Source organism: Drosophila kikkawai, chromosome 3R (assembly GCF_030179895.1).
Source record: "Drosophila kikkawai strain 14028-0561.14 chromosome 3R, DkikHiC1v2, whole genome shotgun sequence".
Lineage (NCBI taxonomy): Eukaryota > Metazoa > Arthropoda > Insecta > Diptera > Drosophilidae > Drosophila > Drosophila kikkawai.
In genome coordinates this window covers 19,797,408-19,812,529 of record NC_091731.1, presented here as the reverse complement: position 1 = coordinate 19,812,529, position 15,122 = coordinate 19,797,408, and the positions used below count along the sequence as shown (strand labels likewise).

The window sequence follows — 15,122 nt, the reverse complement described above, 5'->3', positions numbered from 1 at the left end:
GATATGATTTCATCTGAAATCTGAATAAGTAAAATTTTAAATAATCACCTAGATTTTTCAGATAATCTAAGTTTGTTACTAGAACAATTTTTTTATGAATGGAAAACGAGATAACAAGATCACCCATAGGGTTGATTTAAGATTTTTAAAATCAAGCGGTCAGGGTTTAATCTCTGAATATTCAAAGAAATAAATAATTCTTTTTTGCTTTATGTGTCATATTTAGTATTTATGTATTATATTTAGTAAACGTTTAGTTTAGTTAAATCGTATAAAAATATTATCACGACCTAGAATACAACGATGAAATTAGTTTGATGACTAACACAGAATTGCACAGAATTGTTCGATCTTAAAAAGCTGAATACAACCTTTGATTAATATTAATTCTGAATCGTTATAAGTTTTTACTAACCCCTTGACTTTTCCGATGATATAAATGTTATTTGCTTATGCATACAAAACGAGGATTTCAAATGAAATCATATCAATTCATGGAATAGAATATATAAAGTCAGCTAATAAGCGTGAACCCATGACCCCAATCTGTCGTATATGAGAAACTAGGCAATATAAAAGGGGAACTGGTTTTAGGTTCTATAATCCAAGCCTCAAAATGAATCCTCCAATTTCCCTAAGGTAATTTACAATTCCTTTGTTATATAATGTACTTGATACTTGATAATTTCTCCTCAGCTGCCTGGTGGTCGTTATCGGAAGCCTTGTGTGGACATCTGGTGCCCAACCGGACTTTGAAACTGATAGGAAAAGTGTGATTGAGGTCTTCAAAGGTACTGATTCTGGTTCCATTGGGGATAGCCAAGTCCTCTTTCTTGTGGAATTTTTGGCCAAGTACATTGATGAGATTGAGTTGACAATCGAACAACGATCCGAAGCTAACTTTATAGTAAGGCAATACAATAGGAGAAGGGCCAAGAAACCTTTGGGGGAAGGTGTGCCGGCTCAAGGCGGTTGGCTTACACAACTTGAAAGGCATATCGTTGTACAACTGGGTATCGACCTTGCTTCCAAGGGAGTTATAAAAGAGGCGAGATCTTAGTACTAAAGATCATATTAAGGCAAACTTTAGTGGCTTTGAGTTAATTATTAAACTTAGCTAATACATCAGTAGTTGTATTGCACACAGTCTCGGTGCTCATCGTCAATATTTTGATTGAACTGTGACCATAAATTCCTCTTTTATATTAAGAGTATATATTAAAATTGAAATATATTTATACATATGTTAAATTCATATTTATTTATAGCTGCATCATGGCCTTAAACTTATCGCGTTGCTTTTGCTTCAGGGCCTCGTACTTCTTGCGTTCTACATTTTTGACAAGAAATTCTTGAAATTTCTTACGCATCTCCAATGATAGTCCCGTGTTCCGTAGGTCCAGCTTCTCGATGACTTTATTGCAGCTTATGATTTTCATAAGATGTTTGCCAAATTCCTTAAAGTATATTTTGTTAAGTTAAATGATATTGAAGAGGCCAGGTACCCACCTCTCCCACAGAATTGTTAGATAAATCAATGTCCAGCAAGGTCGTGTGCTGACAAACCAGCATCATAAATAGCTTTGTAATGGTCTCTGTTATCCCGCAGGTACCCAGGTCCAGCTCCTTGATGGGCATGACCTGCAGGGTATTGAATATGGCGGCAGCTCCGTCGCTTTGAATGGGATTCAAGCGCAGCACAAGTCGCTGCAGGGGAACGTGCTTTAAGGTACGACTTAGTATGTAGGCACCTTCTTCAGCTGCAAATAAAAAAGATTAGGAGGTATTGAAACTATATTAGTATTATATATTTCTATATTGTTTCCTCACTAATCTTGTTGTTGGTCAAATCGAGAATGGTGAGCGTGTTAAAGGACTCTCTGCTGCATGTCTCCAAAAAGCAGCGAATTCCCGCATCCCCCACGGCACAGTGCAGCAGGGACATCTCGCTCAGGTGGTGGCATCCCTTGTCCAGACTGTGGGCCAGAAATCGCAGCTGATACGGCATCAGTTTCGTGTTGTGAAGGCTGAACTTCCGCAGCTCATGGCACTGGCTGAGTCCCTTGGCCAAGTGAATAATGTCCCTGGCCGTCAGCTGGTTGCAGCCCATTTGATAATTGCAGCCAGCCGTCTTGGTGCTGAAGCTCAGTCGCAGTTGGCGTAAATCCGGCAGATTGCTCAGCAGGTAATCAAGTGGAATGTGATCTGCAGATGGGTGGCAAGTGCTTCAGATAAGACCAGGTAAAGTTAAGGCTTGGGTGTGGAAAAGGTTTTCCTAGTAGTTGGGAAAACGAATTACGAAGCTTCTTTGAGTAGCTTTTAAGTTTAATTATAACTTTTTTAACTTGCATACTTAAGAATATATTATCAAACTATTAAATTCTAAACCTCAAGTTCTCATAAATCGTAAATATTCACATTCCGAGGGTATAGCCACTTCGTGACCAATCCACTCCACTCACCATTCGCATCGGTTGTGGGTGGGGCCGGTTGAAGGAAACTTATATCCAACTGATTTATGTACGCCGCACATATGTCCAGGGCGACCTGTACGTTCCCCTCCTGCTCGTAGTCGCTCGTCTGCATATTCTCGATGAACTCCTGTACATGTCGCTCCATGTAGATGTTAATCCAGGGCCGTTCCCGACCACGCGCCTGCAACGGGGCGCTTCTCCAGCGCTGGCCATAGCAGCGTTGCCAGAAGAAGTCTTCGCGGATATAAGTACTGAGCAGCTGCAATGGCAACTGAGTGTCCAGGTGGCTGAGCAGGTAGTTGCGGTCCTCGCGCCGCCTCAGCTGCTGGTATAGAGGCAACTCTGCGGATGAGCAATGTCTGGTTTAAAAAGATTTCTAGCTATTTTTGAGTAATTTATAATTAATTCAAAACTGTTTTAAATAAACAAATATTTTTAGTTAAATAGAGAAAAAGCTTTCAAAATTTTAATGTGTAAAATATTTTTTAAATTACTTTTAAATGCAACCAAAAATATACTTTAAAGTTTAAAGCCAAAGTGCTCACCACTCCAATTCTCAACAATGGCGTCGAGGACGAGATGTCGCAGACTTTTCGCTTGATTTGCCTGGCCTTCCTGAACTTCACTGGGGTTCTGGCTGTTGTCCAATGATTTACCGCCGACTTTGGGCAACTTGACATCGGTGAGATTGAAATAGGCCTTGAAGGTGTCAATGGAAACGGTGCTGGGGAATTCGCAGTACGTGAAATCCATTTGAATAAATCCCAGTAGTTTCTCAGCTAGACAAAAGGACATGTAATACTGATACGGCTTGATGATAATAAATAATGTTTATTAGTCCGGTCCGGGTTTTTGGCTGTCAAGGAAACGGTTGTTAACGAAGAGCCTTTGTTGATTTGTCAGTATTGAAAGGAAGGGACTTTTGAAACACCAGTGTTGGTAGAAGCTAAACTAGGCTTTAAACTTATTTTTATTTGTCTTTAGAAATTATATTAAATGCAAGGGAATTTTAACATAAATAACTTATATTTTCTTAGTATCTTCAGGTATATTTACAGTTGCAAAGCTGCTGCTTATTTCACCTTAGCATCTTAAATATACTGATACTTTTTAAGAAGTCCACATCCTTTTAATTCGAATGCCAATACTTCTTTAAATGTTTAAGCAATAAGATTTTATTTGGCCTTATTTGCCCATCTTTCGGCATTTGCATAACAAAGCCATTTTGGGCAGCGAGATATGGCCTCTAGTGGCAAGCCGATTATGACCCTAATTACATGACATTACAAGTCAGCGTTTATCCCACTCACACAATCCCCAGACAGGCCCCTTGGGTATATCAAAAATATTGACTCGGCATCTTTCACAGCGGCCAATCAAGGCGGATATCTACCTGAGGATTAGGCCAGCTGACATGACTTGCGGTGGCAGGACTCTGGGCTTGAGCTTCTCGACTTTCTGGTGTAATTTTTACGGCTTAACTAGGACTTCCCGGCGTCTGCGAGAAATGCAAAGTATATTTACGCATAAAACGCGTTATTTATGTCTCGCCCAAGAATTAATAACCAACCCCGTCGCGATGGGTGCTGCCCTGATGCGCATTATTATGGCCAAATTATACACCTTATAAAACAGTTGCTCGTTTTTTGCCGAAACCAAATTTTTATGTAAAGCAATTTATTTTGAATTATTTTTATAGCACTTAACGGATGCGCTGCCTGCACGAATTGCAAAAAATAAAAAAACTGAGGGTAGCTGACTAGTCAAAAATTGGTTTGTCATGGGTTGGCGTTCATCTCTGTGGAGGAGCTAAGGGTCGGAGGCTGTAGATTCTGGGGCTTCAATGCTAAGGTTATTGTGCGAATTCAACTTGATAAATTATGGCAAATCGATGCGAATATTGACAGCAGTTTGGGTGGTTCTATTAAGGAGGTTAGTGAAAGGAAAAGAAAATATAAAGCGAATTATTGGAATCACCCACGTTTAGGATTCTTTCTGAATGACTTCTAAATATTTTCAGTGATTTTTCAAAGTTTATATTAGATAGACTTTATATTAGATAGACTAAGTCTATTTGAGTTATTAAAAATTTGATTACTCAGTTAAATCAGTTGTAAAAGGTCATAAATCAGAAATCATATCGTAGGTTAAGACCTGTGCCAAAATCAGACTTGCCGCGTCGAGGACCGCTCAAATGGTGAGTGGCATTTCCGGTGGCATTGAGGTTTAGATTGCCACTGGGCGAGGTGTACAGATTAGCCCTGCCGGACGCCTGCATGGTGGTCACATCAAACTGCGGCACTCGACTCATCCCCACCGCCGCCTGGTGACCCGCCGCAGTCTGCAGATTCAAACCACCACCAAACTGATCGTGAGTGCGACTGTGGCTGTGGAATCCGGTGGCGTTTAGTGAGGAGCTCTGACTATGGTGTAGATTCGCCTGGCCGGCAACGGTGGTGGTGCTGCCCAAGCCCTCAATGTGACCGTGCTGTAGGGACAGGCCATGCCCATTGCTTTTCAAGAAAAATACAAAATTATAAAAGCTTAGGGAAAAATGTCTAAACTTACGCGTTCACCGCTCCATACACTCCCTTTGTGACGGGTCCACCTGCTCCAGGAGTGGAGGCAAAGACCCCGGCCCGGGCATTGGCCAGATCATCACCCACCTTGACTCCACATTGGGCGGTAGCCTGTCCGGTCTTGGGGTTTCCTGTCGCTTGACAATCCATTTTAATTATTACTCCTTGGACTGCGTCTTGTAGTCTGAATGATTTCTCAAGAGCGACTGGCGCTTTTATACCCCGATCTCTTTTGTCGCAAAAGAACCCCACGCATCTCCAGTACATTCCCCAAGATTTTCTCCCCTCCAACTGCACAGCTAATCACAGCTATGATACATAGCTATATGCATATGTTATTCCCCTTTGGCAAATATAATAAAGATTGGCGGGGACTCCCTGATGTATCTACTGATTTACGAGAAGATACGAAATATCGTGCCTCAACCGCAAAAGTGAATACAAATTATTAATTTTAAATTTAATTTCAATAAAATGTTCTTAAATATAATAATTTTTGGCTTTTATTAATAATATTTGGTTGGTGTCAATACTTTCACATTTTCTATTAAAGACTATTATTTACATTTGAAGTATATAAAATAAAATAACTTACATATCGAAATATTTGGGTTTGAAGATCTATTTCGCTTAAATTTTAAGAAAATTATCCAAGTTGAAAAGAGAAGAAGCAATTATCGTTCATTGGACACACGAAAATCAAGTGGCGCCGTGGCTTAGTTGGTTAAAGCGCCTGTCTAGTAAACAGGAGATCGTGAGTTCGAATCTCGCCGGGGCCTTCACAATGATAACGTGATTAGTTTTTTTTTGTTAAATGTTAAAATTTTCATCTTTTTTAAAACATACTTTTTAATTTTAATAATTTAAAACTTTTTTCATTTTGATTTTAAAGTTTTTGGTTACACTGCGTAGAACAAAAGTACAACGTCACGGCCTTTTCTAAGAATTGTATTGAATTTATTTTTATAACTAATACTAAGTGTATTTCCTCTATTTTAAATTTGTAAATCCTATGCATATATCTAAAATTTATTTAAATTAATCAATTATAAGTATTTTTGGTATTTTTAATAAGTAAATAGTTTTCTTCCACCTAAGTTTCGAAATTTTTGACCCTACCGCAAGTGGCGCCGTGGCTTAGTTGGTTAAAGCGCCTGTCTAGTAAACAGGAGATCGTGAGTTCGAATCTCGCCGGGGCCTTCAAGCAACAAAGGTTGTTGTCTGCAACGTATTTTTTCTTTTTTTTTAAGTTCGATATTATTTTTTCTGCCGAACATTCATTGCACTACGTTGCAGCTGTCATTCCTCGAGCCTTCGACTTGTTGAGACCGGGATAATAAAGGGAAAAACTCTCGTTTTTCTTTTGTACGTCTGCCCGATGACAGCTGACAAAAAGTTTGGCTTGCGTAAACACTGGCAACGGATTCGCCACCCACGCGCACATCCTCCGGCCCACGTCCACCTGTTGTTGTCCTTGCAACGGCGTTGCATAACGGAAACGAACGGCGCTGTCCGCCGGAAATGTTCGACAGCATGTTGCGATGTTGTCCACCGCAAGGAGGAAAAAAAAGGAAAGAATGCCCGCAGATGCGAGGGCGACGCGTATTTGCCTTGCAAATGGAACGAACGGCTTTTCAATTTCATTCGCTTTTCCAGAGAAATGGCGCGGGAACTGCCTGCAATTAGCCAGCAGTCAGCTTATTTGTTTCAATTTATTTACATGCACTCGCCGCCGCCTCTGGCTTATCTTGTTTTTTTATACTCAAACGCACTCAAGCCCAATGGGCGCTTTATTTGTATATTTATAATTATGAAACAATGCAACAAAAACCAACTTCAGACAAGCTGAACAAAGCTGCCTACAGTTGGGGTGAAAATAATAGTAGACCTTGGCATATCGTTAATATTTAAAATATATTTTTTTAAATAAATATTTCCTTATAAAAATAAAGAAGTCTAGTCTAACGTATTCGTATATTTATTTGTGTCTTTAAAGGGTTAGTTTTGTAGAAATCAATATATAGCACAGTTAAGTCCCAAAAAACTTTGTTTGGTTTTCTATTGTCTTTAATTTTCTTAGTAATTCTATTATTTTAACTTCAACTGTATAAACATCCACATATCTGGAAGTATAAATATTTTTATGAATTTAATTTCCAATGTCCTGTCTGTGGGTCCTTTGTGTTTTGTAAGTCGGATACAGCAATGTCCTCTTCTAATTTCCTCTCGAGAATTTATATTTTTGTGTGTTTCTGCTGTGGATGCTGGTTGGCTTTCACTTATCGGATATTATAGTTGAAAACTAGCTCCATTTTATGATCTCAAACTTTGGCAAACTCGCCAAAATAACCAGTAATATTTGCCCAGACTTTGCCCCCCAACCAATATTAGCTTAGTTCCCGCCCCGACATGTGTTCGTACATATAGTATATATATATATATTATTTGGAAGGTTCCAATGCCCCCTTCCAAGAACTGAGCCAGTCCTCATTGTCACCCCGAGGATTTTTAGCAATTGTCAGCAATTTTCTCAACGGACTGCACAAAAACTATCGCACACAACCACTAAGCAAATGTCCCTTGTCCAACCTATGTGTGTGCTGTGTATTTTTCTGATTATCCGGACGGACAGTCCGGCCAGAACGGTCGGGCTCCCACACAGTGGGCGTGTACATGGCATAGGCATTAACATAATTTATGTGGTTCCGCCGGATTTGGCTTTGTCGTAAAAAAGGACACCCGGCCATTGTCCATTGTCCGTTTCGAGCTTCGATAACAAAGGCAGAGTCCGGTCGAGGATTGTGGTTTTTATTGTTTTGATGGCAACAAAGTTTATGGAAAGTTTCGCCCTCTTAATTCGTTTGTAGTTTTTCCGTTGAGTTTGCATATTTTTTTAATTAAATGATTTTCGGGAATGGAGAGAAATCAAACGGTCGCAGGCTAATCTATGTGGCCATTACTCACATTTTCCAAGGATGGTTGGTTCGGGCCATAAGAAGTTATTCATGGAAGCCATAAAAACGTGCGAAATTTTCACGGGCCCGTGAATTTTCTCAGCCCTAAGTGGGGTTATTGTTTTTGTTTTTCCAGACACGGGCGCAGGCTTTTCTCCCTTTTTTCACCTCTCACTGATTGTTGTCACCTGTTTTTTGCACACTTTATTCGCAGGCCCCCAATGGCAGGCCGGGTATGCGGGTTTTTCTCTGCGGGCTCGGTGAATATTTGAAATATACTTTGGCGGCACAGCTTGGCAGGGTGTTTCCCTGTCGCATAATCTGTAAACTGATAAGTGTCCCGATTGTTAGTACACCTGGCACGCAGAACTCATAACTCAAATCGTTTTTTTTTTTGTCCTCACAGAAAGTATGTAATGTGGCAAAATAAAATCATGCAGCAAAGGTAAAAAACTTGAAGTTTTTTCGTTGCGTTTAATAATGAAAAATTGCTGAAACGTGCGGTTTTTTGTAAAAAGAAACATCAAGGGCGGTGGTAGGGGATAAAGTTCTGTATATTTTTTAAATCCCGTTAATTACTGTTAATTTTAATTATATAAATATATAAAAAAAAAACAGTTCCTCTTGGAGATGCAGGGCATCGATCCCCGTACCTCTCACATGCTAAGCGAGCGCTCTACCATCTGAGCTACATCCCCGATGTGGGCGGTGCTGCATTTCTCACCACTTCAGAGCCTACGCCTCATCGGCTAATGCCGAAAATTTGTATAAGATTAGTTTTTTGGCTTATTTATTGTATTTATAAGATATAAACTATTCTTAGTATTGTTTTTATGTCTAATCACTTACTCATATATGTACATATATATTTTCTTACTGATTTATTTTTAAGATATATGTACATTACCGGTAAAAAATATCTCTTCCAGAAATCAATATGGGTGCTCATTTTTGGACCTGGTAATATTTTAGACCGAATTTATTATTACACATAAGCTTGAAATACAAAATTAGTTTGTTTGGGAACTTTGTTTTTAAGTCCATCTTAATTTAATTAAATTTCTTATTTCAAAAACTTTACAGTTTGCGAATTGTAGGCCTAACCTGTTTATAATACATTGCCACGGCAGCCTTCAAGTCATATAATTTAAATACATCTTCATGGTTTGTTGGCTTTGACGAAGTTACAGCACTCGAATGCTCATTACAAGGCCCATTAGGCGCCGGGTCTTCATTCGACTGCTCCAGTTTGGTACAGCGGAGATCGAATTGGCGGCAGTTTACTTAGAGACTTTCATCAATGCAGTTGGAAAGATGTCAGTGCTCCAGTTTGTGTTTCTGATGATCCTGGCGGGCAGCAGAAGTGGTGCTGTGGAGTCCGAGGGTGATCCCGATCTGGATGTAGAATCCTCCGGTCCGGAACCTATCGACGGGCGTTCGTTCTTCTTTCTGGGAACTCTGTTCCGTCGCTGGCGCAATCGCTGGATGGCCTATCATAATCCGGATCCGCTGTTTGCCGGTCCCGCCTATCCCATATCCGGCTATTATAATTGCCCCATTTACGGCTGCAACCCAGCGGCCATTGGACCGCAGCCTGGCTACTACACCGCTCCTGGGGGTTTTTACACCACGCCCCTGAATCAGCAGCAGGCTCAGGGAAACAGCAATGTGTATATTTACCAGAGCGATCAGAACTCTGCTTCAGCCGGGGCTCCCTTGGGCTATGGTTACTTTGGCGGTGGATCGCCACTACGACCTGGAGCGCCCCTGCCTCCGCCACCTTCTGGCATCTTGCCGCCTTCAACAATGGGCGCCGCATCGGCCAGCGCCACTGGATATAACCTCGGACCGTCTGGACCTTCCGCGGGAGCAGGACAACGTCCAGTACCTTTACCAATACCGTTACCACAGCTGGGATGAACCGGAAAACAAGGAGCCTGAGGAAACGCTCGCCTAAGTAAACAACTCAGACAAAGTAAAAGAAAACAATACAATTTTAATTGAAAAGTGTGCACAAAAAAAAAATTGAAGCAAAGAGATGTACACTCTTCACAAAAAGCAATCAAAAACTGCCCTATTAGCAAACTTAAATGATAGATAAAAGGTTTTTAAAAGTGCAAGAAATGTTAAAAGGAGAATTTTTGATGGTTCTTAAAACCAACTTTTTGCTCTGAGTAAGAGAATTACATCAGAAAAGATATATATAGTATTTAATTCTTTACATAATGATCAGCTTTCAAAAGTTTTTAATATTATATTTTAAATTTTGCCTAAGAAAACTACAAATATTCAATACAAATTAATTTTTATCATAGTACTCGACACCCTGGCCCCAGCTAGTATCAATAAAATTAAACGAAAACCATTGAGATGTGCAATTAAAATCATTTTGTTGACATTACCAACTAGATTTCGAAAGTGGCCCAGCGCTTCCTTAAAAATGGAATAAAAGGGTTACCCACGCACACACTCACATGCCCATTTATCCATTAACGCCGAAGGAAAAACTCCACAAGCAATCTGCATAAACAAACTCATCATCATCATCAGGATCCTTGCCATCGAAAGGATGAGCTCCGGCTACGACGCTGCTCCGGCATTTGTTTTGATTCCATCATAAACCATAAGATAGCTGCCGTCGAGGAAGAGGACGGGGATGGCTGATGAAGTGGTTGCAAGCTGTCCAAGGAGCAGGAGGAGGACGATTCAATTGTTTGGCAAATAAATGCCCGGCAGCATAATGGATGGCCATCCACCGGGCTGGTCAGCTCCATGCCGTAGCCATAGCCGCAGCCGCAGCCTCTGCCTCGGAGTCCGCTCTGTTATTATTTTTATATAACTTGCGAAAATAATAATAGAGCGTTGCCCGTGCCCAGGGGCGTGGCCGTAACAAACAAACAAACAAGTGCGCCAACCAAGCGACAGTTGAATAAACAGAAGTGTGAAAGTGCAGATAGTGGACGGATCTGGTAACTGGGATCGCAGATAGAACGGCATCGGTATCTGCTTCCCCACATGTTAAGGCGTTGACTCCTGTCCATCTCAGTCCATTTCCCTCCAGCACGAGTTTATTTGTGTTTGTCCTGGGGCAACAATGGCCAAGAAGGATGTCCCAGACCCAATTGCCAGGTGTTTGTGTTTTCTTTTGGGCAACTTTCACTGACCGGAAACGGAAATTAAATGCATAAGTTGGTTTCAACGAACCCGCATTGCGTACTTCTTATCTAATTTCAAACAGCCAAGCACACTCAAGGCTGAAAGTCGTTATCTTGGTCAAGAAACAAGTTTTGCTCGTGGCCATCGACAAATTAAATTGCTCAGTTAGAGCATAAGCATAGTAATGACTCACAACTAGGACATTTGACACACCTTAGCATATCGGGGATGTAGCTCAGATGGTAGAGCGCTCGCTTAGCATGTGAGAGGTACGGGGATCGATGCCCCGCATCTCCAATTGGTGTTATAGTTTTTTCTTTATTTTTTTTATTTTTATTTCAATTAATTTAGATCGTTTTCTTTAATAACAAAATAGAAATAAAAAATTTAAAACAAAAAAGATCAACGGGCTCAACCGGGATTTGAACCCGGGACCTCTCGCACCCAAAGCGAGAATCATACCCCTAGACCATTGAGCCGCTTGGCTGCCGTCTTGCTATTTGCGTATTTCAATTTTTGCTGCGAGCGATATCACTAAATGAAATGCAAAATTATTTTTAATTTAGCGAATGAAACTCCAAGGTATGTTAAACAATTAAAACAAAATAAACGTGTTTATTTTTTGAGCAAAACGAAAAAAAAAGAAAACCGTTGGAGATGCGGGGCATCGATCCCCGTACCTCTCACATGCTAAGCGAGCGCTCTACCATCTGAGCTACATCCCCTTGTGTCCACCATTTAGCCAAAGTGAAAACAACCCGGACACTATTTTTTTTTTTAACATGAATTTTAATTTAATGGTCAATGTCAACAACTTAAACGACTAATCTCGAAAACATTTGCAAATAATACTTGGGGAATTCAGCAACTCCTGAGCTTAGCCATAATAACCGCCGCCGTAGGGATTGCCGAATCCACCGCCAAAGCCGCCACCAGGAAAACCGCCTCCCAGGCCTCCAGTGTAGCCGCCACCAAAGACGGGGGGATATCCACCGCCTCCATAACCTCCACCGTAGGGAACTGGAACTGGGTAGGGCTGAGGCACTACTTGTGGTTGAGGTCGGTTGCCGCCCAAAAGGCCCAAGATGTTGGGAAAGAGGCCGCCTCCGCCACCGCCGCCTCCTCCAAAAAGACCTCCGCCGCCAAGCAGATTTCCCAAAATGCGGTTATCCACCTGTCCACCCGTGGGCTGGGCTCCAGTTCCCGAGGATGGGGATGGGCGCTGCTGTGGATACTGATACTGGGCCAGACAACAGGCGCAGAGCGACAGTAGCACCACCAACTGGAAAATGTAAATAGACCCATGAGGATAATTTCGTAAAATAGGACTGGCTGCTTCCACTCACCGAAGTTCTGATCTTGACCATGTTTCTGAATCGTCTTGAACAAAACTGACTTGCTTAACCAACGAGTGTTTCAGTTTTTATACCAAAGTTCTAAAAAACCCACGCCCACATGGTCCCGGAACACGGCAGACGGACGACCTTCAACCCCCACTAAACTTAACCGAATTCAATGTTTTTCTCACGATTAGTTATATTTTTGCCTTAGTTGATGCGACTAAAATTTGGCACAATAAAAATCGATTGGCTAGAGAACTAGTTGTGAATCAAGTTTTTGGCAGTTCTTTGAACTCGTCGCGAAAAGGAAGTACAGGAAGTGCTGGAGGTTGCTATAAATACGGCCGTTCTCGACTTGGTCATGCTTAGAACACCGGACAACATGGGAACAAGCACGGTGAGTGGTCGTGTCTTACTTTCATATCTAAGTCTTGGCTGACAGATGTACTTCCCCTGCAGATAACATTATTGAGTCTGTCTCTGATGCTTTGCTTGGGCCTGGCTCACGCCCACGGCTTTGGCGGCAAGTTCGGTGGAGGCTATGCACCGGTCTATAACAACTTTGTGCCCTATCCCGTCGCTCAACCGATTCCAGTGCCCCAGCCCGTCCCGGTTCCAGTGGCCATTCCGCAGCCCATTCCCGTGCCAGTGCCCCAGCCCGTAGTGGTGCCCATCAAGCACGGCTGGAAGGGCGGATTCGGTGGTCTGGGCGGTGGATTCGGTGGATACGGTGGTGGCTTCGGTGGCGGCTTTGCAGGCTCTCAAAGCTACGCCTCCTCCTTCAGCTCTGCCAGCGCCTTTGGTGGCGGCTATGGCAGCGGTATCTTTAAGAGACGCTAAAGTATTCAAAACAATATATATTTATCTTTGTTGACACCACCTGAAGCAATAATTTATTTTGGTATTTTTAGAGACAGATGGCTTCGCTCTATATTTGTCTGCTTCGTTTTTCATAAGACATTTTTTTGCGATGCCTCGAAACTGCAAGGCAGCCCGCACTCGGGCATGAGGCTCAATGGTCTAGGGGTATGATTCTCGCTTTGGGTGCGAGAGGTCCCGGGTTCAAATCCCGGTTGAGCCCATAGTATATTTTTTATTAAATTTTTTTAAATTAATTTCAGTGTGCTTTTTTTAATTCCATGTACAAATTAGGTGTGTTTTTTTTACTTTTAAAATTAAGGACGTATTTAAAAACCAGATTACAAAAAAAAACTTAGTTAACTATACAAAATGTTACAAAATGTTAAAAATATCGAAAATAAAAAAGGTGTATCTGTTTCCGCCCGGGTTCGAACCGGGGACCTTGTGCGTGTGAAGCACACGTGATAACCACTACACTACGGAAACCTTCTGACGTATGGCTGCGAAACGACAAGCATTAGAGAGTGCCAATAACAGTCTAGACGTGAACCGGGCTGTAAAACTCGGTCTTGCTTATCCATGTTTTCCACCTATTCAAAAATAATACACTAATGGCCAATATAATAGGTACATAGGACGCGAGAACCCAATTTAGGGACAAATATAAAAAAACAATAAACAACAAGGAACAACAAGGAACAACAAGTATAAAAACAATTTTTCATGGATTAGAATTAGCCCAATAAATAAAAACACCACCACATCTGTATGCCAATTATTTCCAATTTATTGGGACCATAAAGTCCTCAAAACATGATTATGTTACAAAAAACCATTAAACGATCTCAAGTTTCTAAGGTCTCAAAGTTTTCTTTATAGCCTCGGCAAGTGCGAGGCCCACTTCTACAGCGAGCTTCTTTAAAGCGTCGGTAATCCAACCGCCTTGAGGCGGTGCACCCTCCACCAAAGGTTGCTTGGCCTTCTCCTCATTATATTTCCTCACTATAGCGTCAGCTAGGGATTGTTGTTCGGGTGTCAAGGGAATCACATTTCTGTGCTTTTCGAGGAAGTGCACTAGAAAGACGACGTCGCTCTCCCCAATGGAACCAGCATCAGCATTTTTAAAGATCTCAATTATACGCTGCTTTTGAGATTCCAAGTCCTCTTGGGCAGTGGCTGTCCACACGAGGCTCCCGATGATGACCACCAGGAAGCTGAGGAAAAATGATCAAGGGTTAGGAATACAAATATAATTTTAAAAAACAATTAAATTACCTTAGGAAAAGTGTTGGATTCATAATGATGCTTCCGTTGGAAATTTCAGTCGTAACTAATACCAGATTCAATAATTTCCTACCTTTTATAGGGTCTCGTTTTGCATTACACGTCGGATAGGGATAGTCAAGGGTCATCGCTTATCAGCTGACTTTGATGTGATATTTGTTTTGATTAATTGACAGATTTCCAATCGATATGATTTCATCTGAAATCGGCATTACTATATGTTTTTATAAGCCCCTAGACTTTTCAGACAATATACATATATGTTCCTAGAATTTTTTTTTAGATAATATATACAAATGTTCCTAGAATTATTTTCTTATGCATTGAAAACGAGGTGATAAGATCACCTAAAGGGCTGATTTGATATATTTCGAAATCAATGTAAAAAATGATTCGCAAGAATCTGATGCAAAACAACTCAATCAATAAAAAAGGGCTATAAAAATGAGAACTTCCCCTCACTGTTTCTTCAGT

At 41.2% G+C, this 15,122-nt stretch overlaps 6 protein-coding genes and 7 non-coding genes across 13 annotated transcripts; 6 read left to right on the top strand and 7 right to left on the bottom strand.

Annotated features, from left to right (window-relative positions):
* Window positions 1–1,262: 1,262 nt before the first annotated feature.
* On the bottom strand, window positions 1,263–3,227 carry LOC108075476 (dynein regulatory complex subunit 5). Its single transcript, XM_017167929.1, has 5 exons — window positions 3,020–3,227; window positions 2,463–2,816; window positions 1,831–2,205; window positions 1,510–1,760; window positions 1,263–1,457 (listed from the first exon to the last, which is right to left on the bottom strand). The coding sequence occupies exons 1-5, from the start codon at window positions 3,225–3,227 to the stop codon at window positions 1,263–1,265; spliced, it is 1,383 nt and encodes a 460-aa protein (XP_017023418.1).
* A 585-nt stretch (window positions 3,228–3,812) lies between these two features.
* AttD (Attacin-D) lies at window positions 3,813–5,223 on the bottom strand. The gene is made up of 2 exons (XM_017167900.3): window positions 5,043–5,223; window positions 3,813–4,987 (listed from the first exon to the last, which is right to left on the bottom strand). The coding sequence occupies exons 1-2, from the start codon at window positions 5,201–5,203 to the stop codon at window positions 4,603–4,605; spliced, it is 546 nt and encodes a 181-aa protein (XP_017023389.1). The 5' UTR covers window positions 5,204–5,223; the 3' UTR covers window positions 3,813–4,602.
* A 535-nt stretch (window positions 5,224–5,758) lies between these two features.
* Window positions 5,759–5,832, top strand: TRNAT-AGU (transfer RNA threonine (anticodon AGU)). The gene has a single exon. It is a non-coding gene; the product is annotated as a tRNA-Thr (tRNA).
* Window positions 5,833–6,179: 347 nt separating this feature from the next.
* TRNAT-AGU (transfer RNA threonine (anticodon AGU)) lies at window positions 6,180–6,253 on the top strand. The gene has a single exon. It is a non-coding gene; the product is annotated as a tRNA-Thr (tRNA).
* A 3,068-nt stretch (window positions 6,254–9,321) lies between these two features.
* Window positions 9,322–9,927, top strand: LOC108075488 (uncharacterized). The gene has a single exon (XM_017167943.1). The coding sequence runs from the start codon at window positions 9,322–9,324 to the stop codon at window positions 9,925–9,927; it is 606 nt and encodes a 201-aa protein (XP_017023432.1).
* A 1,460-nt stretch (window positions 9,928–11,387) lies between these two features.
* TRNAA-AGC (transfer RNA alanine (anticodon AGC)) lies at window positions 11,388–11,460 on the top strand. The gene has a single exon. It is a non-coding gene; the product is annotated as a tRNA-Ala (tRNA).
* Window positions 11,461–11,570: 110 nt separating this feature from the next.
* Window positions 11,571–11,642, bottom strand: TRNAP-UGG (transfer RNA proline (anticodon UGG)). The gene has a single exon. It is a non-coding gene; the product is annotated as a tRNA-Pro (tRNA).
* Window positions 11,643–11,815: 173 nt separating this feature from the next.
* Window positions 11,816–11,888, bottom strand: TRNAA-AGC (transfer RNA alanine (anticodon AGC)). Its single transcript has one exon. It is a non-coding gene; the product is annotated as a tRNA-Ala (tRNA).
* A 152-nt stretch (window positions 11,889–12,040) lies between these two features.
* On the bottom strand, window positions 12,041–12,530 carry LOC108075487 (uncharacterized). Its single transcript, XM_017167941.1, has 2 exons — window positions 12,510–12,530; window positions 12,041–12,445 (listed from the first exon to the last, which is right to left on the bottom strand). The coding sequence occupies exons 1-2, from the start codon at window positions 12,528–12,530 to the stop codon at window positions 12,041–12,043; spliced, it is 426 nt and encodes a 141-aa protein (XP_017023430.1).
* A 437-nt stretch (window positions 12,531–12,967) lies between these two features.
* On the top strand, window positions 12,968–13,369 carry LOC108075367 (scale keratin). The gene has a single exon (XM_041774544.2). The coding sequence runs from the start codon at window positions 12,987–12,989 to the stop codon at window positions 13,341–13,343; it is 357 nt and encodes a 118-aa protein (XP_041630478.2). The 5' UTR covers window positions 12,968–12,986; the 3' UTR covers window positions 13,344–13,369.
* A 143-nt stretch (window positions 13,370–13,512) lies between these two features.
* TRNAP-UGG (transfer RNA proline (anticodon UGG)) lies at window positions 13,513–13,584 on the top strand. The gene has a single exon. It is a non-coding gene; the product is annotated as a tRNA-Pro (tRNA).
* A 193-nt stretch (window positions 13,585–13,777) lies between these two features.
* TRNAV-CAC (transfer RNA valine (anticodon CAC)) lies at window positions 13,778–13,850 on the bottom strand. Its single transcript has one exon. It is a non-coding gene; the product is annotated as a tRNA-Val (tRNA).
* A 277-nt stretch (window positions 13,851–14,127) lies between these two features.
* On the bottom strand, window positions 14,128–14,764 carry LOC108075461 (protein Turandot M-like). The gene is made up of 2 exons (XM_017167916.2): window positions 14,640–14,764; window positions 14,128–14,578 (listed from the first exon to the last, which is right to left on the bottom strand). Exons 1-2 carry the CDS (start codon window positions 14,660–14,662, stop codon window positions 14,218–14,220), a joined length of 384 nt encoding a protein of 127 aa, XP_017023405.1. The 5' UTR covers window positions 14,663–14,764; the 3' UTR covers window positions 14,128–14,217.
* Window positions 14,765–15,122: the final 358 nt, after the last annotated feature.

What these genes read in the sequence shown, in the direction of transcription:
- LOC108075476 (XM_017167929.1), bottom strand. Translation starts at nt 3,227, where the DNA reads ATGGATTTCACGTACTGCGAATTCCCCAGCACCGTTTCCATTGACACC. An exon ending in ACCCACAACCGATGCGAATG is followed by an intron (nt 2,206 to 2,462) that starts GTGAGTGGAGTG and finishes ACCCATCTGCAG; the next exon opens with ATCACATTCCACTTGATTAC. An exon ending in TTTGACCAACAACAAGATTA is followed by an intron (nt 1,761 to 1,830) that starts GTGAGGAAACAA and finishes TTTTATTTGCAG; the next exon opens with CTGAAGAAGGTGCCTACATA.
- AttD (XM_017167900.3), bottom strand. Translation starts at nt 5,203, where the DNA reads ATGGATTGTCAAGCGACAGGAAACCCCAAGACCGGACAGGCTACCGCC. An exon ending in GTGTATGGAGCGGTGAACGC is followed by an intron (nt 4,988 to 5,042) that starts GTAAGTTTAGAC and finishes TTTCTTGAAAAG; the next exon opens with CAATGGGCATGGCCTGTCCC.
- LOC108075488 (XM_017167943.1), top strand. Translation starts at nt 9,322, where the DNA reads ATGTCAGTGCTCCAGTTTGTGTTTCTGATGATCCTGGCGGGCAGCAGA.
- LOC108075487 (XM_017167941.1), bottom strand. Translation starts at nt 12,530, where the DNA reads ATGGTCAAGATCAGAACTTCG. An exon ending in TGGTCAAGATCAGAACTTCG is followed by an intron (nt 12,446 to 12,509) that starts GTGAGTGGAAGC and finishes TACATTTTCCAG; the next exon opens with TTGGTGGTGCTACTGTCGCT.
- LOC108075367 (XM_041774544.2), top strand. Translation starts at nt 12,987, where the DNA reads ATGCTTTGCTTGGGCCTGGCTCACGCCCACGGCTTTGGCGGCAAGTTC.
- LOC108075461 (XM_017167916.2), bottom strand. Translation starts at nt 14,662, where the DNA reads ATGAATCCAACACTTTTCCTAAG. An exon ending in AATCCAACACTTTTCCTAAG is followed by an intron (nt 14,579 to 14,639) that starts GTAATTTAATTG and finishes ATTTTTCCTCAG; the next exon opens with CTTCCTGGTGGTCATCATCG.